General features: G+C 43.8%; 1 protein-coding gene and 1 long non-coding RNA gene across 2 annotated transcripts; one reads left to right on the top strand and one right to left on the bottom strand.

The window, feature by feature from the left end:
• The first annotated feature begins 37 nt into the window (after positions 1-37).
• LOC116419990 lies at positions 38-9,335 on the top strand. The gene is made up of 3 exons (XR_004230310.1): positions 38-671; positions 1,440-1,748; positions 9,037-9,335. It is a non-coding gene; the product is annotated as an uncharacterized LOC116419990 (long non-coding RNA).
• LAP3 (leucine aminopeptidase 3) lies at positions 1,847-23,723 on the bottom strand. Its single transcript, XM_031942962.1, has 13 exons — positions 23,598-23,723; positions 22,499-22,614; positions 20,190-20,244; positions 18,647-18,752; positions 17,505-17,664; positions 16,353-16,517; positions 14,673-14,831; positions 11,666-11,790; positions 9,898-9,986; positions 8,639-8,741; positions 5,312-5,391; positions 3,197-3,306; positions 1,847-2,398 (listed from the first exon to the last, which is right to left on the bottom strand). The coding sequence occupies exons 1-13, from the start codon at positions 23,721-23,723 to the stop codon at positions 2,206-2,208; spliced, it is 1,587 nt and encodes a 528-aa protein (XP_031798822.1). The 3' UTR covers positions 1,847-2,205.
• Between the last annotated feature and the right edge of the window lie 289 nt (positions 23,724-24,012).

Raw genomic sequence — 24,012 nt, 5'->3', positions numbered from 1 at the left:
CACAAACCAAGCATGTTCCACCTGGACTTAAGTTAAAAGCTGATTGGCTGGGAGAGTCAAGTAAAGAAAAAACCGTGGGCGGGAGATGGGGCTCGGGGGAGGGGCCAGAGCCCGGCTCCGGCCTCTGATTGGTCTCGGCTCGGCCTTTTCGGCTCGGCCCGTGTTTGTCCCTAATTCAGAAGAAAACCAAACTAAGATAAAAACTAAAGTTGCCTTGATATTTTCTGCTTCTCACGTGCCCAGAATTCTACCCCTTCCTCCGGGACATCTTTTAGAGGAAAAACCAGCGGCCCCCAAATGTTTTAAGTCCAAAACTATTGCTAAATGCGGGCGGCGGGGGCGGAGAGGGGGCGGGGCTTCTCACGCGTCTCCGTGAGGCTGCCCGATACATTCCCTTCTCACTTATTTATTCACCTGATGAACAGTTATTTGCAGTTTTTCTTCCAAAGACCCACCTGGCTTCGCTGGATGCAAAGAGTGAGGCCGAAGACACAGCCCGCCCCCATTCAAATTCAACGCACTTGCGTGCCTGACGTCACCTCCCTGACGTCATGGTCCTCTCAGAACTAAAGACGAAGACGTCATCTCCCACTACTTCCTCTCTACAATCCTTTAGGCGAGAACACAGATTTGGGGAAACTTGCATCGCGCCTGCCCGCACTTGGTATCAGGTAAGCTGCCCTGAACCCGCTCCCTTTCCCTCGAGGTCCAGTGCGGCCAAAGCCCCCCCTCCACACGGCCTTGCGCGCGTTCTCCTCCCTATTCTCCGCTCCGAGAGGCAGGGAAGCTCCGGGAGGGCGGGGACTGGCGCGCTTCTCCTGCAGCTGCAGCGCTTGGCTTCGGGCCCGAAGCACAGACTTACCCCGTGGCTCCCCCGGAACCGTATTTTGCACAATTCTCTCTAGCGCCAGCCCCCGAGCTAAGTATTTTCTGGTTCTTAGCTCCTTAAAGCCAGAAGGTCCAAAACTGGGAGCCAGAGGGGAAGCCAGACCTCTCAACTCCTCCTCCTGGTTCCCCAAAGCTTTCTACAAGTCTTGGTTTTCAGGGCTCCCCCCGCTCTTCATCCGAAGCCCTAAACAAGAGGCTCCCCGAGCAAGCGGCCCGCCCGGCGAAGCTTCTTCACGGGAGAAATCGAGGCCTTTTATGTGTCTGAGATGTGCAAAAAAAGCTACCTGAAATAACCTGGGGGGGAGGGGTCAGGATTGTGTTGCTACAGGCCGGGAACCCCCTCCCCCGCGCGGGCTGACGGTTGTTTGGACACTATTAGGCCTTTTTAGTGACCTTGGCTCCTGAAAAGCTCCACCCGAGAAGAGCAGAACACCCCCTCCCTCCAGTTCTCTGTGTCTCTCTATAAGCTCATAGAGTTAGTTTACCGGTAGTGACTCCTAGACTGAAGGCCGTCAGAACGTTAGGATTCTCATTCTTCTTGTTTGACAAAGGAGGCCTTCCCTGGATTTGTCCAGTCAGCCAGGTGAAGTGGCAGCGGGCTGTGGTACCGAGAGGCACTCTTAGCACCGGCTTTCATAAACTTCTGACGCGGGCATGGACAAAAGAGCGAGCAAGGCTCAGAATCGAAGAGGAGAAAAGCCACAAACTGCCCCGTCTTAGCCATTTCAAACAAATCCACGTCTGTACCTGACCAGAGAATTTAATTTTATGGAGGGCCGTCTTAACCAGCAAGCAACGCACACATTTATCAGAATCATGCTGAAGCCCGAATGGATCATCTAACTGGCAACAATACTGAGGTAACCTAATTGTCTTGGTCACAAAAGGCTAAAAGAAGCCAAGTAGTTGCAAATCATTCGATTCCGAGTTTAAAGCACAAAAATAAACCACAACCAACTCCAGAAAGCATACAAAGATGAGTTTATTGCTTAAGAACACTGCATAGTAATTTTGTTCATGGTTTCTTGTAGCAAATCTAAAATTATCAGCATTTTCTCAATTAATTCAGTAAATTGCAAAGAAATCATTTTTTAAAACCATCAACCTTAATTTATAAACATCTTTAAAAATCTGTTGTCAAGTAGGTCTTATGTAAAATCTACCCTTCATCAAATGTTTGTAGAAAGTAAATGGCTATATTCACGATCCTAGGCAAATGTTTTTCATTTTATTCCAGCTTTAGGAAGTCATCATTAAAACATGGTTTTAACTGAACTATCCAATTGAAGATGAAATAGAAGAATTTTTGGATGCATTTCACTGAGAATTGTCTTTACTCATTCGAACTAGGAACTCTGTCAGGGTCCTCGTGGGCCTCCCCGACATCCCCTTCTTCAGATAGGGAACCTCATCTTTATTTGTCATCACTCCGGCTATATCCAAATGGGCCCATTTAGAATGGGTTACAAATTCCTTCAGAAATGCCGCAGCTGTACAAGCGCCCCCAGATCTGGGAAAAAAATTCACAATTTTAAGCTTAGGAAATTACATCAGCACTTTCAAAATGCACATGTGACTACTCTTATCAATGCACATGCCAAACTCCCTATGGCTTCATAGATGATTCTTCATGAGCCACTTAGTCAAAAATAAAATTGTTTGGTGACCAATCTTCTAGTGATTAGCTTCTCCAGAATTGATCAGACTGGACCTAAAGGTCAGGCCCGTCTATGTTTTAAGCCTTTATAGCTTGAACCTGGCAGAGTTTATTTTATACCTTTAAGAACCCAGGGAATCTACCAGACTAAAAGAAAGGACTTGAGAAAGAAAAGTCTTTTATCACAAAGAATCATAATGTTTATGGAGACAATTTTTCTGGAAAAGAACTCTGCCTGTTTGTATGTGTTTGTGTGTGCAGATATAATTTTTATGTCAATGTGACTAAATTTAAAGAGGTCATAGAGAAATCATTTTTACAATATTCATTTTCAAATATCTAAATGGTAAAGAAAAAATTATGGCAGCAGACCCTTTCCTTGCCATGGGAAGACTCTTTATCCTTCTTCCTTTCCCAACACACCCACCCACACACTTTATCACCATATTCAAACTTGTCAGGCCTAATTGAGCCCAAAGTAGTAAATTAAAAAGGGAAGATTTTTGCAGCACACTCCGATCCTCAAATTTCCTTACTGGTTGTGGTGTCTGAAGCACAACTGCTAACCCCAAAGAGAAAAAGGTATGACAAGTTTTTGTTAGCAACGCGCTGTGCCATCAAGAAGGCCACGAGTTTGGGCCAGTTCCTTACCTGTATTTCCCGATGTTATTCAGATCGGCCAGCTGACAATCTACAACTTGTTTTGTATAATGATCAAAGAGAGGCATCCTCCACATGCGGTCCCCGGTCTCAGTGCTTGCCTGCAGAAGAAAAAGTCCGAGCTCCCTTAAGCTTCTAATAAGAATATCCCAGATAAGAATATGAATTACTCAAAGGGAAATGTTAACTTTCCACATTAACACCCAGCACTGACGCTGCCCATGGTTCTCTTAGACAGAAAAGATTAGATTAGCTTTCTGGGAGGTAACACTGGAAAGGATAACACTGTCCTTTACAAAATGGCCCTTGGAGACCTTCAAAATGAAATCTGTTGTTCATTTGGTATAAACTACCTATTTTTAAGTCTGTATATATTTGTGTTTTAAAAACACGAGTCAGAATTCTGGAAGCCCAATCCCTGAGAAGTATGAAGGGTCAGTAAAGAACCTGGAAACGTCAGCTGAGAAATACCCCACGTTTCAGAGCTCAGAACCAAGCAGTTCACAGGCAAGCTGAAAGCATTTCAGGGAGGACGAAAAATATCGCCAGACGGTCCTGGAGGGAGCAAGGGCTCTGAATGTGGAAGGACCAGGGCCCCCCCCTTAGTCTGTCAGAGGGAATCGTTAGACCAACAGCACTCAGGGGGTTGAGGCCTTCACCAGAGCCGATGCACTTTTGGGGTGTGGGAAATATGGACTTGTGTCCATCAACTCCTAGTGAGGAAGCTCCCTTTGCTATTGCAGATGAGCGACTTGTATGTGGCTGCCCAGGGTAACCTGGATCAGAGGCTTCTCAGTAACATCTTTAACAAATGGGTCACAGAGCATGGCAGCGCTGATCTGGGTTGGGGGTGATCTTCTCCAAATCCTGCCCATACTCCCAATCCCACAGACACTGGCTCACTTTGGGGACTGAGGTCTCGCCATGCTGGCTCCCAGCCACCTTGTGAAGGAGGGAGTCCCCAAGCAAAGGACCTATCCCAGCTACAGCAATTCCAAGCCTGTTCTTTGCTCCCTACTGGACCGCTGACACAGGCAGGCTCAGAACTGGTTCTGGAAGGGCGCCGCAGCACTCTTCCCCAGCACACAATGCCTGCACACGCTCTCCTCCCACCTGAGGCTCAGCCCACATGGAGAGGGCCGGTTCTCGGCAAGGAAAACTGCACCAAAGGAGCTTTGGCGCGAGCACCAAGTGGCCATCTAGTGTCCGAGACGCACTCTAGCGTCTCTAGCCAAGATGGCTCCTTGACCAACCGAAACCTGATTTGGCTGGACGATGGGAGACCGAGGTCAGAGGCCAAGGACTTTGCTAAGTCATGATGGGGCATCCCTGGTGATTAATCCCTTTGTCAGCAGACAGGTCACCAGTTGGCTGAGGAATACATCTCTATTCCATAACTCTTGTGTCTAAGGATCCTATTTCATTATGAAGGAGATAACGTATTCCTTATTAGCCTTAGGGCACATCTCATTAACCGACATGGTCTAAGAGGAAAGAAAGGCAAAGGGCGTTTTCTTCCCATTTTGTCCATGTGGGCACCCTGCTGATGCAGAGAGCACAAACCTTCTGAGTTTAACTCTGGCCTCAGACACCAGGCATGTGATCCCAGGCAAGTCACTTAACCACTCTTGTCTACCTCAGTTTCCTTATCTGTGAAATGGGAATAATAATCACAGCTAACTTCCAGGGTTGTTGTAAGAATATTTGTATTCTACTATTTGTAGAGTACTATATAAATGCCAGCTATGGTTATTTGTAGTACATTGTGCTTATTTAAAAGCAGAAAGTCACTAGTCCGGTGAGGACCCCCTGCAGAGCTGGGCAGGCTGACGCTTCCAGTGTAGACGTACCACACACGTCCAGCAGAATCTGCCACTTTCTACTTCACTATCCCAGCAACACTTAGGAAAATCAAGGCTCCAGGCATTAGAAAACTATTAATGGAGGTTTTCTTTCTTTTGTCCATTAAAAGTCATTTAATTTAGTCTACAAGGGTAAGTTTCCAACTTAAAGAGCCAGAGTCTCACAGTGTGCCTCAAAAGAGTGAATTTTAATCAGTACTCTGTAGATTCATGTTTAGATCATAAATATTAGCCCACGTCCTACCTCAAAGAGCTTAGTCCACAGCCAGGACGAATTGGTAAACACTCCAGTGGCAGCCGACCCCAAAGCTATGTCCATGGCACCTGCAAAAGAAAATCACCACGTTTAAAATAAAACATTTTATTTAATTTTTAAATTAATTTAAAACAATTCCCCTGCTACCGCTCTCTTGCTCAGGGCAGTTAGACTTTAAGGAAGGCCTTTTAAAGTAGATATTTGGGCATGAAGAAGGACAGTAGCAGGAGGAGAAAAATCACAAGCAAAACAAACTTCTGGATCCTGAAGAAGATGAAGAGTATAGGAGAAGAAAAGAAAACTCAATATGAATCTGACAAAGTCCTTTCGTCAGCTTCTCAGACAACTGGGGAACTGCCAAAAAAAACACTGGTACATAAACACAATGGGAAGATTATTGCCCCATAAGAAAAGTTCAGCATTGAGGCAGTGAACCAAGGAACAGTTTATGCAAGGAGAGCAGCATTGTAAAGAACTTGGAAGCTTTCACTCGGACAGGTACAACTGCCAGCTGGCTGCAGGGGACTGAGAGGAAGAAAGGCGAGAGAAACGGGGCGCAGAAAGAGTGCCCTGCTTGGGACAGGGCCACTATGTGAATTTTGCTTCACTTGACAACGCTTATTTGTCTCAGCATTCCTTCCTTTCTGTTTTCAATGGGAAAAGGGTCATTAAAACTTTTCTAAATGCATGAAAACCAAGTTCAGAAAGAAGCATAGATAAGCCGGACAGTTTTATAAGTACTCTAGAATTTATTTTATTTTTAAAAGCCAGCAGTAAAAAAATCCCATTTGGTTTTTTTGTTTGTTTGTTCGTTTTGGTTTTCTGATATGTATATGAAAATTTTAAAAGGAAGATTAAAGAAAAAAAAACTTGGAAAACCATTTTACTGGCACATAACCAAATCACATTCCTATTTTTTTTGTGGCACTTAAAGAAGCATATTATGTAACTGTAGAATTTTCTATTACATTTCATTATCAGATACGTATTCAGGCTATGTTAAAAAAAAAAAAAAAACATTTACAAGTGTTATAAAAACCTCTAAGGAATTATAGAAGTCTAGTAAGTCACACGTAAAAAAAATACACAATAGTTTTAGTCTGTTACTGGCAGACTGTCTAGTCAATGAAATATATAGATTCACTTCTTCTGTCTGATACATAATAAGCATTTCATAAATAAGTAAATGCTTGTTAACTTTCTGACACTTGTTTTAGTCTTTTGTTATTTATTGCCTTATCAAATTCCTAGAGGAAAGGAGAAGAAATTACTTTATACCTGGTGTTTTAGAAAGAGTGACTTAGTAATACCAGCCTTCACACAGTGTTTAGTACTTTAGAGTTTACAAAGAACCCATCATCTCATGGGGCTCTCAAAGCCATTTTGTAAGGTAAATGGGGTAGGGGGGCTGTCCCTCCATTTTAGAGATGAACAATAAACTCAGCGGTATTAAAAGATTTGGCCAATTTCCTCAGTGACCCTCAGGAACTCACACTCACATTTCTGACTTCGTCACCTACATCACACACACGGCAGTCATCAGTGAATTATGGGAATTCTTTATAGGAAAATTAGGTCAAGAAAAATCCAAAGCCTTTCTATTATTGATATGCCCACTGTTTCACAATGACAACAAATTGTAGATATTTATGTCATATTCATGAAGAATCAGTGGCTAGCAGTCAGCACCCAATTTTTAAATTGAATAAATTCTGAATGGTTTTGAGTAACAAATGCTAGGTTAGCCAGTTTCTAGCTCCTTTCCCATGTATTCATGGAAAAATCCAGAGTTAATTATAATGGTTCAGAAACATCTTGGCAATGTTGATCAACATTTTACCAGGGTTTAACAAATGAACTTTAACATGTGTTGTCATTTATCCTCGAAATAGTTTTTGAGGTAGATAACAGATATCATTATACCCATCTTAACTGCCAAGACAAAGTAAGATGGATCCAGACTTGAAAAGGAAATGGATTAAGATCTTAAGACCTCATGCCTAAAACATGATTTCTTCAAAATTTCTTCAAAAGGGGAAAATATGTACCAGTTGCTATAGTATATTTAGATTTTGTATGGACTAGATGCGAGGGAAAATGTGTGGTTTATATTCAAACTGTCAAGTCATAGGAACCAGAAGATAGCATTTTCAGTGCCCTCCATCAAATTAACAGTAATCTATGGGCCAAAAGTAATGGAGTATTATCATCAATAAATACTTAATCAGAACCTGCAGGAGGCTAAGCACTCAAGGGCCTACCACGTACCTCAAACAAGAGTCATTATTTTATTTCCAATTACAGAGGTGGCAGACAAATCTGACTCATGTTAAATTGAAGTTGTCAGGGATGATAATTATTAGGATTAATGCATATCAAACATCCAATAGATTAAAAAAAATATCAAAGATGAAGTCATGTGACATTAAGGTTGGGTAATACTGGTGTTGTAGAATTCTCACCTACCATTAATTAAAAGGATGCTTGTTTAAAATAGAGTAGATATAATCTTAAAGCTTTTATGACAAGCTATTGATACAAATCTGCCACATTACAATGGGTTTTAGTGACCTCGGTTTCCCCTCCATACTCTTACTAAGTCCTAGAATCAGGTGACGAATCAAACTTAAACTCATCAGTTTAACTCAGGCTCCTCCTTTTTCCTCTTTTGAAAATAACAAAGCAAAACAAAGGTTCTCTTCCAGTTTCTGTTTCCTAGAATATGATGACCAAGTTCAAGAAACCAAATGGTGAGAATTAACAAATCTGCTCCCTAATCTAGAAGTGAGAATTAAGGCCCAGCCACGGAAGATGTGTATGTTCTATCTACAAGCTTCTCGACACTAGCCTGTCAGTTAGATAATATGTCAAATATCTCCCTTTTTATAGATGGCTCAAAGAGTAACTTTCCATGGTCACTTGCAGCTTGAAAAGCAAGGTGTAGGGAATGAATCCATATTTTAGTCTCCAAATCTGAGACTCTGAACATCTGATAAATACATCACCTCTCTCCTTTTTGGGCAGTTCTTCCTAAATAATATCTGTGGGTGCCATTTTCCAAATAACGTGCCAGATGGAGGATTCTAATTAGATTATTCTGCGTTCTGACACTAGAGACTAAAAAGTTAAAAACACTGATATTTTAAAAAATCTAAATATTTTAAAGATTTAGTAAAAAGTAAAAATTTATTATTTCAAGATTATTATTTTGCTGAAAAACCTCCAAAAACAAGTGCTAAGTTCTCTTTTGTAAAATCTTCTAAGCATTAAACAATATAGCAAATAAATTCTTCAGGAAAAGAAAAATTGTATTACCTGTCAACGTTGCAGCATTTATTATAACCTTTGGGTTAAACGTGTGTGCATAGCAGAGAGCATCTGCCAAAATGAGCCTCCCCTCTGCATCTGTATTATCAACCTTGGGATAAAAGATAAGCGAAAATTAAGATTCAATTCAACAAACATTTATTAAGCACCTACTATGTGTAGAGCACCATGCCTGGTGCAGCAGGGATAAAAGTCTATGCCCCGAAAATATGGCATTGTGGGGCACCGAAACTCAAGCACTCACAACCATCACTTAGAGGGTCCTTAGGGAACCCTGGGTTCAATGCTAGACAGGTTGACTAACTTGCTGGAGTCACAGAGCTGGAAGGACAGGATTCAGGGTTCTTTAAACCAAACCACTTTTCCTCACGTTTATGTGTAATCAGGTAGAACTGCTGGCTGCCACAATAGCGTGCTTGACAATGCTCTCCCAGACCAACTGACCCGGACATCGTCGGGACCTGGATTATTCTTGAGGTACTGAGATCGATCATAAAGGGTCATAAAGGGTCTCAACGCCCCTGTCCCCCTTGAAGGTTGCCGACTGAGGGCTTTTTCGAAAGCAGAATGAATGTGAGCGATTTAGCCCATCAAAATCAAAAATGTCACATCACAGCAGTGTTATAAGGACAAGAGTTGGCAGCCCAGCCTCCCTGCTCACAATAAAAGCCCCTTAAAAACCATCTATTTCAGCTTTCTTCCTTTTCTTGGGAGTGGAAAGCCGGGCATAGCCAGCAGCCAGCCTGCAGGAATGGGTCTGTATTACTGAAGATAAAGCTTAACTCAGAGCAGGTTCTCCTTGGGCACATCCAAGTTCATTGAAAATGAATGGCAGTTTATCGAATTCCACAGGAACTCACTCAGATGCAGCACATTAGGGGCTCCAAAGCACTTCTCTTACAAGCTGTGAGGCAGGCGGCATACACAGTATCGCCCTTCTCATCAGACCGAGGAACTGGGGCAGGAAACTTGGTCTGCACAGGCACCCGGCTAGAGCATCCCCTGCCAGGGTCTGCGCCCCTCCACCCAACCCCAGGCCCAGCCTCCAGGGCTCAGGCTCTTTCCAGCAAAGGCTTTGAAACTATGGGGGGTCAGAGTTGGGAAGACACAAGATGAGGGAGAATTCTGATTCAAAAACCAGCCATGGGGCAGACTCGCAGCGTGTTTTACATTCATTAATAATCCCACCCCCAGATAGTTCATCTATCGACCACCGAGTAGGGGATGCAACAAATGTATATAAATACCTGTATCGTTTTCCCATTCTTCGCCTTCACAACGTCTCCTGGTTTGTTAGCCTTCCCACTGGGCATATTTTCACAAAGTGGAGCTAAGCCTGGAGGGGGGGAGGGGGAGAGAGATCAAACACAAACACAATGAGCACCTGGCTAACACCATAAGGACCCAGAGCTGTGGACAGAACAACTCAGGCAAGTCTTCCTTAGGAGGGAGGTCAGGCCCTAGGACAATCCGGCCTCTCCCAGGCCTGTGACAGACAATTCTCCCTTGAGAAAAGCTACGGGGTGGATCTGGAAAGCTCAGGACGCTCCATATTCTCCCAAAAGTAAGCTACCTGCTCTCTAAATCATGTTATCGGTGTAGTACAACACTATTTATTTTAGGAATGAAAAACGAGGTCTCTGCTTGCCTAGGAAGAAGCTATAGGAGCTGGTAGAACTTTTTAAGCCTTTTCTCCAATCAATGATGGCATTTATTAATCACAGAGCCCATATTTAACACTGCAGTGGGAGGAGAAGAGAAAATACCAAAAAAAGCAGAAATGACGGTTCCTGAATTTGAGAAGCTTCAATATCTCAAGAGAGACAACCATTAGCATAAAGCAGTTCCCAATGAAATGTATGGTCTTAAAATGGGTTGATAAACTGAACTTAATGCTGTGGATGGGCAGTGACCTCAAGACATGTGGCAGCAGGGTGGAGCGGAGAAGGAATCCCATCTCCTCCATTCTGGGTATTGTCATGCTCAGTGCAAAAGTACAGTCATCCCTTCCACATTGCGACTTTCCCCTCATGCACAAGATATCACAGACAGGCATCAAGAAATTAAATGCAAGTTTGGAGAGTGTTTGTGAAAGCCAAGGATGACACAGAAGATGTTTAGAAACTCAGAATTCATAATATATAGAGAGTACTGCATAACACATTTTCTTTTAATACCATAATAATTCAGACTACTTCTTTGGTACAAAGAGAAAGCCCAAAAATTTAATGTAAATATTCCAGATCCCAGGAATACTGTGGCCCTAATCTCCAGGAAGTAAAGGGGATTTTTAAAATTAATGAAAAGAAAAAGAAAAAGAGGAAAATCAGGGAAAAAAGTTTGAAAATCTAGGACATGGAGTGGGGAGTACGTCCTCTGATCTCCTCAAGGTTATCTTGTTCTGTTTAATTTTAATTGTTTTGTGGTTGCTTTTACACCATGATAAAAGATGAAATTTTAAATCCAAACAAATAACTTTACATTTATTCCTCCTCAATTTCACTTTATTTGACTTAATCCAACATTGTAGCCCATCAAGATCATTGGAATTACTACTCATTGCTGTCAGTCATCCCCTTCCACCTTACAAATGTGAAAAGTCTGATTTCTAGGCCTTCATCTAATGCACTGATAAACAAGGATCAAGGATCAGCAGGGCTCCTCTGCACTAGAAAAATCCCTCCATCTTGGGTCCATGCCATCTCTACTATTTGCTACTGCTGTAATTTTGGGCAAATGACTTTGCCTTTCTAAGACTCCATTTCTTTATAAAAAGAGGGTGCTGGACTGGATGACTTCCATCACCTTTCCAGCTCCAGAACCGTACTCCTACCCTTACTGTCAATTTTCATCTTGCTTCAGTGAGCTCCTCAAAAATCTACACAGTTGCCAAATCAGCAATGGAACCTTCCACCGTTTTTCACTTTTATGTGACAAGCATGATTCACACAATTTCTCTAAGAAAAGCAGATATTTACAGCATTTCCCTATTCCTTTTCCCCGCTCCTGACTCACCGATAAGATTAAGGGGTAACTTGAGCCTTGCTGCCGTGATGATGGCTGAACATATGGTCGCGGCCCCTCCCATGTCAGCTCTCATGAGATCCATATTTGCAGAAGGTTTGATTGAGATGCCACCACTGGTGAAACAGAGGATAACAATGAAGAGAAATCTGGTCTCAACTGTGGACAGATGTGCCCGATGAGGTTACCTACTATCTGAAATAACCTTCCAGTTTCTTCTTGAAACCTCGCAGAAGATAGCTGACAAAAATAGTTGAGAAGCTTAAAAGACATTTAAGTTCTTCTAATTCTGTCACAATCAACACATAACACTCTGAAAAGCAACAAGACTATTTTAAAAAAAAAACCCAGTACGAGGTTATGGTGAATCAGACAACTACCACTGTGGATTGTAACAAGTTTTGTTGCCAAATAGCTGTTTCATCAGGGAATTCAAATCAGTTTTTATTATTGCCCCCTTACTCTCTCCACATTAGCTATTTTTTGTCTTTTATCTCCTTAACTCTATTGACTATTTCACTTGGTGATCTCCTCAGCTGCCCTGGATTCTTGCAAGGGTGCTCTCCAATCCCCAGCTACCCACTGGACATCTCAAACTGGATGTCCCATAAACTTCTTAAATTCAGTGTCTAAAACTGAACTCATTACCTTTTCTCCCCCAAACCCTTCCCACCATCCTCCCACTCAGCCAGGCTCACATCTGAGGGATGATCCTTAACTCCTTACATCTTGTCCCTCATATTCCGTCTCGCTCTAGTCCTATTTATTTTACCTTTGTAACCCCCCCAAATATGCTCCCTTCTCCCATCTGGTGTGGCCATCATGCTGGCATAAGCCCCTCAAGCCTAGCCTTTTATAGCAGCCTGTTGGGGGCCTCCTCACTCCAGCCCAGCCTCCACTCTGCGGTCAGCCTGACCAGCCTGATCTCCCCCATTCCATAAACTCCCCAATCCAAGATCCCTTCCTAAGCTCCCGTCCCACCTTCCCAATCTCCTTTTTACTCCCCACCACACACTTGATTACAGCATGTCACCTAAGGACCTCCTGGCTGTTCCTGAAACAAAACCCTCTGGCTCTTGGCTCTGGATTTTCACCGGCTTCTTCCCTTGCCTGGAATTCTCCCCCTCCTCAATTCTCTTGTGGCCTCTTTCAAAAACAGCTAAAATCCCTCTGCCCACGGAGGGTCTCCAAATTGCAGCATACATCTCATCTGTACATAATGGTTTGCAGATTGTCTCCCCATCAGACTAGTGGCTCAAGGGAAGGAACTACATTTTGCCTTTTTTGGTATCCCCACATGCTTAGTACAGACCCCGGAACACAACAGGTACTAAATAAATGCTTATGTGAGTCAATGTTCTAAACGGGTGATCTCATCATATATTTACAAAAGTGGTCCAGTTATCCTGCCAAGAATGAGGTCACGCTGCTTTAAAATTGTGCGCAGAAGCTTCATGGGAAAAAGACACAGGAGAATTCACCTCGCGATCCCCGTTAGCTGAACATCATGCTCCAGTGCAGCACAATGGCAGCACCGGAGGGGAGAAGGAGCATATTTGGGGGAGGTTACAAAGGTAAAATCAATAGTACTAGAGCGAGAGGGAACAGAAGGGATGAGGTGTAAGGAGTTAAGGATTGCCCCTCAGATGTGAGCCTGGGTGAGTGGGAGGATGGTGGGAAGGATTTGGGGGAGAAAAGGGAAGGAGGAGCAGTAAAGGAGGGAGGGAAACTTAATCCAAACTACAACCCTCCTCCTCCAGAGAGAGCCAAGAGTAAATGCTCTCGGGGTTAATCAGACTTAGCACCCATGCACTGGGGAGGCTTTAACTACCAATCAAACCGGTTTTCTGTATTTTTACCAGCTGACACCCCTTAGGAAGGCAGGTGTGTGGTTCACAGCCAAAGATCCTCAAAAGAGACAATTCCAAGTGGAGAGGGGGCTCTCAAAAATCAGCTCTTGCAAACAAAATCCTAAAATACTCCTGATGGAAAACAAAAGCCTGAGCCATCTACACAGTAACTTGTCTTCTTACTCTAAGCTCCCAGAAGGGGAGGAGTCACATTTGATCGAAAAGTCACCATCCTCCCCCTCAGTGTCTGCCCGTGATCTGTCACAGAGCAAGCTTTGTTGGTTGAGTGAATAAATGCCTAAATAGAGAAAGCATCTGATAACACTTGTGCGACTACAATGAACTTGCATTTTAAAAGGATTACAGGTGGAAAGAAGGTCCCAGAACCACAAATACATTTGAGTGGCTGGGAAAACCAGAAGCTAATGTCAAAAAGTGTGGACTGCTAAGAACAGATAGAACACTCAGCCATATTCAGAGGCAAATGTAGAACAACCAAAGGACAATGCTCATTCCTTATGGAAACAGATCAAAGAAATCAGATGAACTTCTCTTTAGCTTCTGGTGAATTAATCAAGAATGAGCTATAAACTGGAAAGTGTGAAAAACAAAACAAAACATGGTGAAGACTATAATAAAGCCCAGAATGGCAAGAGGGTATAGCTAGCTACATAGCCACCTTAAGTGTGGCTCAGGCCTTTTGGAATTTTGACATTGATCTCCAGCAAAATTCCAGAGTGGGTGAGTAAGCCATAAAACCTAGAAGCAATTAATAGTAACCGGTATTAATTCATCAAAGTCTTGCCAAACTGACTTTCCACATTTTTTTTTTTTTTGATAGTCACTAAATTAGCAGGAAGATCAGAAGACTCCTCTACTCACAGCACATTCACTTTCCTTTTAGGAGAAAAATCAAGAAAAGTAGATTGCTAGAAAACTTACAACTTTTTAAACACTTGCCCCCAAAGTCTGACTAATTAAAGTCCAACACCATTCCGGTATATCACTGTGACCTGTTCTTGACTTTGTCTTATTCAAAATTTTTATGGAGCTGCATTGGGAAAAGTCCAGACCTCTCCCACACTAACGAGATCATAACCTACAAAGCCTGGACTTTGTTCGCTCTTCCACAATGGCTATAAACTCACCTGTCAAAGGTGATCCCTTTGCCAACAAACACCAAGGGTGAGTCATCGGCATTCGGGCTGCCTCGATAGTGGATTTCCAAGAAGACCGGCGGTTCATCGGACCCTTTTGCCACGCTTAGGAAGGCTCCCATTGCTTGCTCCTCGATCCAAGATTTGGTCCTAGAAGAAGGAAATACAGCGAAGAAAGAAATCAGAATAAATGTACTTTTATTATTTTATTTCAGATGTTTAAAAATCTCAATATATAAAGGTACTTACTGCCTAGACTTTAAGTAACAGTACTTAAGAGATAAAATGCATTTTTAGATGGTGGTTTCTCAAATGTCTATGATTAACTTTAACTTAGGAAATAAATGCATCTGTCTCCATAGTTTCCCATAGTAAAACTTGAGGGCTAAAGGAACAACTTCTGGTTCTAAATCCCTGGATCTTGTGACTATCATCTATGCATACAGACTTAGTTAAACAGCAATAATGATTGATCACCACAAATCCCTTTCTGCAGTATAGAAAATTCTGTTCATTTCTGGTTCCAAGCCAGAAAAGTTAGACACATGTGTCAGTAATTCCTATAGGTCAAGAAATATTCCTTCCATTTACTCCACCTTCTCTGGCAGAAATATTTGAAAGAACAAACTGTATTTGATTATTTCATATGCAAAATTATTAAGCATATATTATTGCCCAATAAAGAAATAACCAATAATCTTTAATTTTCAAGAAGAAATAAAGCAACATACTCTACATATGTATATGAACATAAACACATACATAGTTGATACATACGTAAGATTTAAAATCACTTAAAAGGGGATAAGAAAACAATGTAGGTGTTTTATAGTCAAAAATAGAAATTCAGGAACAAGATGATTTTTAAAAAATATTCTTCCCCTATAGATGTCTTGTGTATAAGCACATGCAAACATTGGGGCAACATCCATTGTCAGCTGTAGAGGACCACAAATGGTGTGTGTGTGGGGGGGGGGGGGGCGGGACTCAGAAGGCTGAGAGAAGTTGGAATAAATGGACTCCATGTTTGACCACCCACGCGAGTCCCGCCTCGTCTAAGACCAAGGACCCGGGCTGGTACCGAGATCCTCCAGAGAGCTAGTCCAGACACAAATATAATATGCCAACTAGTTTCTTTTCATGAGAAAAAAAAAACAAACAAACATGTTCTACCTTGAAATGTTTTTCTGGAACTGAAAAGATTTCTAAGACTAAAGCTTAAAACACTTAATAAGTAGACCAGACACTCTACTGAATGTTCTGGTTTTAGCCTGCAGGTGCACTTCAGCTTATACAATGGTTCTGTTCCCTGAGAAAGGTATAAATCAAATCCTATTTTTAATATCACGGAGACATTTGCTACAAGAATTACGACCAACTGCTTTATGTGATGAGAAAGGTCTCTTCAAAGCAGATCAGCAAAGCACAAGAGGAAGTTCCTCCTATCTTTTCAGAGAGGAGGTCACTGGGAGCAGACCCTGGCCCCAGCCTCCCCCAAGTCCTCTCTCACTGACTGTTCTCACCAAGCAGTTATGAATTACTAAGAACTACAAAAATGGGACCTGCCAAGCCATCTACTACAAGTCTGAGTGTCTTCGTGTGATGGGTGCAGTTGTGCTGAAAGATGAAATCCAAGGATTCGCCGCTACCATGGAAGGAGAAATGACGTACCTGACGTGCACTTCGGCACTGTCGCTCACACGCCTCAGCTCCTGCTCAATGACTTCGGCAAACCTGGTTGGCGTCATCTTGTTGGCCGGGGTTTCCATCAGGCGTCGGGCTAGGTTCTGCCCCTCGGCAAACACAACTCCCTTCTCCCAGGCTTTATCATCATCACTAAACAGAATCGGGAAAAGCAGTATCGTGAGAAAGACCCTGCTTCAAACCCCAATGACTTAGTGGTTTTACTGGCCCAAATATAGGCCATCAATAACCACCAGGGAGACCTCCAACACTAATCTTCCTAACAGCATTGTGATATATACACAATGTGTACATTTCTTAGATGTCCTGTGCACATGTATGTATGAAGCACCCATTACAAGTCATAGTCACATCTTAAACCACATTGGGGGACAAAGTTTGGTCTGTATTCAGACTATATCTTATTTTAAAGAAGAGAGGAGCACCCAAAAGAATACTGGAGTGCAACCAGGGAGCACAGTGGATAGAGCCCAGGACCAGAATTCAAATCCAGCCTTTAGCACTTGACACTCACTAGCTGTGTGAGCCTGGACAAGTCATCCAACCCTCGAAGGAAAAAAAGAAGGAAAAAAAAATACTGGGTGCTACATAAACTTCCAGTTTGACACAGTAGAAGCAGTGAAGTATAACAGAAAACACAATGGACTGAAAATCAGGGAACTTTTCCAGTCCTATCAAAATCTAAATATTTCACAACTTAGGCATGTGAATTTGGGCAAGTCAGTTAATTTGTCTCAGGTTTTCTCATCTGAAAACGAGGGGGGATTGGAGATATCTTTCAGGTCCCTTCCCAACAGCAATCTCAGCGGGGTGCACTGGAAACAGCACCAGACTCCAAATTGAGCTAACGGGGTCCTCTTCAAGGATACAATACCCCTGTGATTTGGAATAAGCTCTTTGCCCTGGGTCTCCCAGTCAGGGTCTACAGGAGGGGAAAAAGCCAGCTGACTTCTGTGCTTCCTTTCGGCTCTGATGTCATCATTAAAGAGGGCTCCAGATCTAGTGTCAAACTCAAAGATCTTCCGAGTACAAGGTCAGTTATCTCCAAGATTTCTTTTTTATAAAACTAAAATCGCACTAGCCTTTTAGTCTAGATCACATTTGGTTCTGTCTTATTACCTTCCATAGAGTTGAGCAGAAACCAGAGTTTTCTTTTTTTGCTTTAGCTCATCAAATTCATAGAGCCCAAGCACGGCTCCCTCTGCAGCAGCCTGCGCGTCTCCACAGGGATCCACTTCCACAGAAGTGATTTCCAAGTCCTGAATTTGCCTGCATCCCGCTAAAAGAAAAAACATCACAACGCAGATCAAGTTTGAGGGGATAGCTGGGCAGAGCACAGGGAACCCAGAAAAGGAGTTTCTACAACTCTCCAAGGTTCTAGCCAAATTCCCACATTTCCTTCAAGCTCGCTGGAGAGATGACACAAAACAATAATGAAGCAACTGAGCGGAGTCCATTATTAACATGGCATTTCAATAATGACAATCTCTAGGTCAACAAAATCTGAGAAATTCAAGTAAGGAAGTGATCACTCGACACAAACTTTGACAAATAAATTTAATAAGCATTTATGATGCAGCTGGCGGCCAAGATCAAACACTAAATTTGTACTGCTTTCCAATCACTTTATGTGGCATTTTGTAACCACAATCTCCTTGCACAACTTCCTTTGAGGCTGAAAAATGTTCGCAGCTCCCAAGTGATAGCCAATAAATGAGGTTAATATTTATTTGCCTCCAGCCATCACATGCAAAGAGACAAATGCTTTTCTCCTTTTTGCTTTGACTTGCAAATATGTATAATCTATATTTTTTGGAGGCCGGGAAACAAGGAAGCTACTTTGTAAAAGATTCAGAACCAGCTATACCAGAATTGTACCATTTTTCACAAAACACAATGAAATGGAAAGCGTATCAGGCCTGGGGGGCAGGAAATCTAGAGTCTTGATTTGCCACGAGACCATGAGTGGCCACCAGTACTGACATTTTGTGGCTGTTGGAAGGAAAGTGCTTTGTCAACTATTATGTCCCATGTGAGCTGCTCTCATAACAGAAAAGCAGAATCACACTAGGAGTGATTAGCCAATGAATAATTTTTCAATATTCATGATAATGTTAACTTCCCAATTAAGATAGCACCTGAGGACTTCACAATATCCTTTCTGGCTCATCTGAAACAAGGTTTCCAAAGCCAAGTCCACTAAGATCTCATGGTTCCTTTTCAAATGAACATGGATTACAACTTTTTAAAAGGATAATAACCTGCAATAGCGGCGCGGATATTTTCTTTGCCTTCATTCCAGTTTTCCAGTTCATCGATCCCAGACGTCTTTTTGCCCAGGCCAGCTACAACAACACTGGGGAAGTCCTAGGCCAAAAACAACAAACCCAAAACTTTTTGTTTCTTTACAATCATCACGCTTTCATTTTAAGAAGCAACACAAACTGACCCAGGTGGATTTGGTGGAACAGATGGAAAGCAACATCAACATTTTCTAGCACTCGCTTTTGACCGATACAAGGGCCAGTGCCAGGAGTAACCCTTCCTCCTCTTGGGCTCCGGGATCTTCTGAAAATGTCTGTGTGTGCCCCTGTTACAAACGGGGCTAATGAAACAGAGCCCAGACTTGGTGCCCGGGAGAGACTCCCAGTATGAAGTTTTCCCACAGCAGCAGCGGAGAGTGCAAAGAGCTCTGAGGTCATTTCCCAACGGACAAATGATGAACAATACAAACAAAAGGTTCCTGAAAGACGAGCAAACCAATAGCTATCAAATGAAGGATTGCTCCGAGTCCTGAATTAGAGAAATGCCAATCGAAAAGATTTTTCACTTATACCCAGAAAATTGGCCACGATGGAAAGTGTTCCAAGGGCTACACGAAGCCAGGCACACTGGGGGCACAGCTGTTCTGGAAAGCAATTTGGAATTGTGCTAAGATATTCACCAAAGTATCTGGGCCCTTTAACCCACAGAATCCATGGCTTAAGCCTATATGCCAAATGGGTCAAAGCAAAAGGTCCCATGATACGCACAAAAAATACTAGCAAAAAGTAGGGGGCCATCAGTCGGGCTAAAGAAATCATTGCTACATCAGTGAAATGCAATGGGACATCACTGAATTGTAAGAAGTTATGAATAAATCCACAAAAATACCCATTAAAAAGAAAGAAGAAATATAAACAATTCAGAGACCGATGGGAATATACACAACTATGTTAAGAACAAAGAACAAACGAGTCCATCACAGCAGTGAAGCTGTCTACTGGAGCACCAAACTTGGCCCTGAGCTCTGAGAAGAGCATTCCTCTGGCCCTTTATCACAATCAGGGAGCCTCTCCGAGCCTCAGGTACTCTAGGGTCTCTTCTGGCTTTTAATCTTTGACCCCAAGACTGCAGATTGAAATAACCCACATATTCTCCGACACAGTATATGCCAGCTTGCTTTCTTGAACCCAATTTTTTTTCTTTAAAATTTCTATTACCAAGGACAGATCCTTGGATAAGAGAGGGGATAGAGAGATACTGAGAAATAAATGTGATGTAAAAAAATGAAAGGTTTATAACAAAAATTAGCTAAAACTTAAAAGCAGTAACCTTCTATGAGAAATCAAGAAACTATGTGATATATCTTAAAGTCAATATGAATGGAATCCTGCTTGTTTAACACTACAGAGATATACCAGAAGTCTTCAAAAAGTACTATCTCTTCAAATTCACCAGATAGGAAATTTGAGTATTTTATAATTATAAAGGCTAACATCAATGTGACTTCTTTTCATCACTATTAGTCTGGTTGGTTCCTACCTGATGAAGACCATAAAATACGCGAGTTTTGCCTGCTTTCAGTGGAGGCCCAGATCTAAAAGGAGGGAAAAAAAAATGTTTATAAAAATGACAATTGACCTCAGTTTTTACAGCCCTCAGCTATCAATTATTTCTTGAAGGTTTTCATTTCTGTTTTGTATAGAACAGATCCATTTTTCCTCTATTCAGTACAGCAATAGATTCCTGCACACAATTTAGACACTTTCTAAGTTTCCCAACTTTAAAGAGCCACTCTATAGATGCTCCGGCCCTTCAGCTTTCACTCTTCTATACCAGTGATTCTCAAAGTGTGACCTAGAGAATCCTCCAATGGTGGGAAACTAAGGCCCAATTAAGTTTGGAAGTTCCCATTCACAGAAGGAAAATAAATGATTGATTAACAAAAGAGAAGATCAGGAGAGATTATTCCAAAGTAGGCAGAACTCACTAGCTATTAAGAATCAGATGGCAGAAACCCTTTCAGAGGGTCTACAAATTCAAAATGAGTTTTTATTTCTAATACGGTAAATAGCTATAAATATAGCTCACATAAACAGAAACTCTTTGGATAAATTCCTCATAATTTTTAATAGCATAAAGAGCTTCTGAGAACAAAAGTCTGAGAATCCATCTATTAGAGTAGAAGTGTTAACATATTGCCTGTAATTTTTAACAAAATATATAAGCACATACTAGAATATAATGTTACTAGGTAGTTTTCTAAGTCACCACACAGCCTGCAGAGACCCTCAGGAATGGCCCCATGGTCCCCTTTTCTATTCCGAGTTTGACCACTCTGCCTCACAGGACACTTTTGCTCCTGACAAACACACCCTCCGGCTTTTTTTTCTCCAACATTATTTCCTTCCCTGTCATTCTTTCCATATGAATTCATAGCCCTAATCTGAAGCCTGGATCAAATACCACCTGGGTCTCTGTACTCCTTTCATTGTCCCACAGAACTCGGAGAGCATTTTGTTCTGTACCTCTGATGCATTTACCCCATCATCGAACAATACATCAGTTATCAGCACTAGATTATCATTCATCAACAACTGGTGCTGTGCACCTATGCGGGAGCTTAAGAAACATTTCCAGTGCCAGCAGGTCCTACCTCTGCATTTTCTCTGCCCCTTCACCCCAATCCCAACTACAAGGCCTTGAATGTTACAGATGTACGATAAACACTTAATGAACAAATTATCCCAACTATAGATCTCAGTGTGGACCACACTGACCGAGATGAGAGCGAGCCAGATGGACACCTGTTAAGAAAGAACCTCTTCACTCCATGCTGATATCCTCAGTGCTGGACAATGGTGGGAAACTAAGGCCCAATTAAGTTTGGAAGTTCCCATTCACAGAGGGATGGATAATAAATGACTAACAGAAGAGAAGCTAGGAAGAATCAGATGGCAGAAGCCCTGAGACCTGTCACATCATGTTAGGTTAGTTCTGGAACATGTTTTTCCAGGTGGTGATGGAAGAAGCCCTCCTAAGAAGGAGAGCTGCCAACGTGCCCTAATATAGTAGTTATGGAGGAAGAGGTACAATTATATATTTACTACATCTCACTGGCGCTACATCCAACATCAACCTGAAAATCTACCATATGAGAGTAGAACTCAGATAAATTTTAAAATTACAAGGATCATGTAGTGGCAGGGCCCTTTATTTGGAGTCCAACCCTCCAAGTCTGGGTACCAGCGTTGCCATTTATAAGCTCTGTAACTGCTGCCAAGTTATTTCCTATACTCAAGTCTCAGTTTCTTCATCTATATGTCCATAATGACTTTTTCTCCCTATATCAAAAGTGCATGAAAAAATTACTTGTGATAAAGTGTGTTATTTGTAAATGATTTTCATGGTGGTCAGCTGTTTTTTTTTAAATCTCTGACACACTTATCAATTTATTTCATCCCCCTATGCAGGGGATATTTAATTTCTCTCGCAAAGCGAAACACAAAGGAACCTGGAGCTTTCTATCAGTCTGAAGAGTGAGGGATTCTATTTTTTCCCAGCAGACAGGGAAGAAATGGGAAGTGGAGAAACTTTTCAGTCTTTATGGTCTTTCACAGTGTGGCTTCATTTTTTAATAGCCATAAATTCCCCCCAATGCCGACCTCCTCATATTAAGATGGAAGCACTAAAGCACACAGGACAAATCATTCTGCGATCGCTCTCTGCCCTTCGTGCCGGAAAACGAAACAATGGTCTAAGTTATGATTTCCTCTGGTGACCGTGAAATTGATCGCTATCTCATCCACACAAATAACTTTCTCCAGCCCTGAAGAGAAGGTAAAACTTACAGAGTCAAAAGTTCTCTAAGCTTTCCGGACACAAGTTGATCGAATTTGTCTCCGGCGCTGGTAAACTGAAGAGCATCCTCGTCCTTTTCTTTGGCATAAATGCCTAAAACGAGGCCCTGAAAAAGACGTCCGAGACGGGACAGAAACGGTTTTACTTTCAAAATGATTCCACCAGAAGCCGTGGCCGGCATTTGTTTCAGTCTTAAGCAAGCCGGGCCTTTGGGCAAGACTTCCTTGGTCACACCCATCCCCGGGAAGCAGCTGAGAGTACTCGTGAGCGCAGCGCCACAAAGCCAGGTCCCCCACCTCCCGCTACTTTGTTGCTTTCTCCGGGTTACTTTGTTTCTTTGGTCTCACCGGGAGATTTCTACAAAGGGCCGTTTCAAAGCTGAATGGGAACTAGGGCGTCCCGGCCCCCGCTTCCACCCCCACGCACGCCCCCTTCCCGGGGTCCCAGACTTCGGGTTCTCGGCGCGGGGCGGTCTCTCTGCCGATGACCTGCCGAGGACTGGGCCGGAGGGCCATCACCGGGATGGCCCAGGGGACCAGGCACAGGGGAAAGGACGGGGAGGGAGAATCCGCGCCCGAGCTCTGCAGTCTGGGCCACCCCGGCCGCATCTTGGTAAAATGAGTCCCGGGACTCTCCCTGGTCTCCGCCCACGGTCCTAAGGGACTTGGCCAGGGTCACTCAGGCGGGGCTCCGAGGCGGCGCGCGACAACAAAGGACCCTGCTGGAAGCCGGCCCGGGGGGCTGTCCCCAACCGCGCAAGGGCCAGGCAGGGGCCCCCACCCGCCGCGAGGCCCTCGGCCCTGCTGCAGGAGGAGGGGGCGGTCTGCGAGCTCCCTCCCTCCCGGGGACCCGGCCCGGCTCGTGGGGGGCTGCGAAGGATGACCGAAGAACAGGGAGGGGACGCCAGCTCTGGCTCCCTCTCGGGGTGGGGGGCGCGCACGGGCCAGGCTCCGTTTCCCCCGCGCCCCCTGGTCGGCAGACAGGGTTACACAAGCGGGGGAAGGGGCACTCGGGGAGCCGCCCCCCGCCCCAGGCCGGGACCCGACCCCCCCCCCCCCGCCGCCCAGACCACGTGGCCCGCGCCCCGACCTTGGTCATGGCTCTGCTCTGGTGGAGGGGGGACGACGCGCAGAAGCCGCGGCACGCGAGCAGCTTTCTCCGCACGCTCCCCACGGCGAGTCTCCGCAGTGCCGGAAGAGGCAGCGAGAGCAGCATTTTGTGGGGCCACCGGGAGCCGCCCTCGGGCGGGCGCGTGGGGCGCGGGGGAGGGGGCGGGGCGGAGGGAGAGCCGGGGGAGGAAGGGGCGGGGCGAGGGGAGGGGGCGGGGCGGAAGCCGCGGGAAGGAGGAGGCGGGGCGGAGGGGGCGCGCGGCTACTGGCCGCGGAGAAGGGAGGGGCCGGGCGGCGGCGCGCCTACTCCCCTCCCCTCTCCTGAGAAGAGAAAGGGGGGGCAGGCTCCCGGGTGCCAGCAGGCCCCGCCCCCTCCCCGTGACGCTGCCCTCGTG

Source organism: Sarcophilus harrisii, chromosome 6 (assembly GCF_902635505.1).
Source record: "Sarcophilus harrisii chromosome 6, mSarHar1.11, whole genome shotgun sequence".
In the NCBI taxonomy this organism is placed as follows: Eukaryota; Metazoa; Chordata; class Mammalia; order Dasyuromorphia; family Dasyuridae; genus Sarcophilus; species Sarcophilus harrisii.
The sequence above is the reverse complement of the archived record's forward strand: the minus strand, read 5'-3'. Positions and strand labels throughout refer to the sequence as shown.

Coding starts and splice junctions, on each gene's coding strand:
- LAP3 (XM_031942962.1), bottom strand. CDS start 23,723: ATGCTGCTCTCGCTGCCTCTTCCGGCACTGCGGAGACTCGCCGTGGGG. Junction 9,987..11,665: donor GTTACCCCTTAATCTTATCG/GTGAGTCAGGAG, acceptor CCCCCCCTCCAG/GCTTAGCTCCACTTTGTGAA. Junction 3,307..5,311: donor TGTGGACTAAGCTCTTTGAG/GTAGGACGTGGG, acceptor TTTCTTCTGCAG/GCAAGCACTGAGACCGGGGA.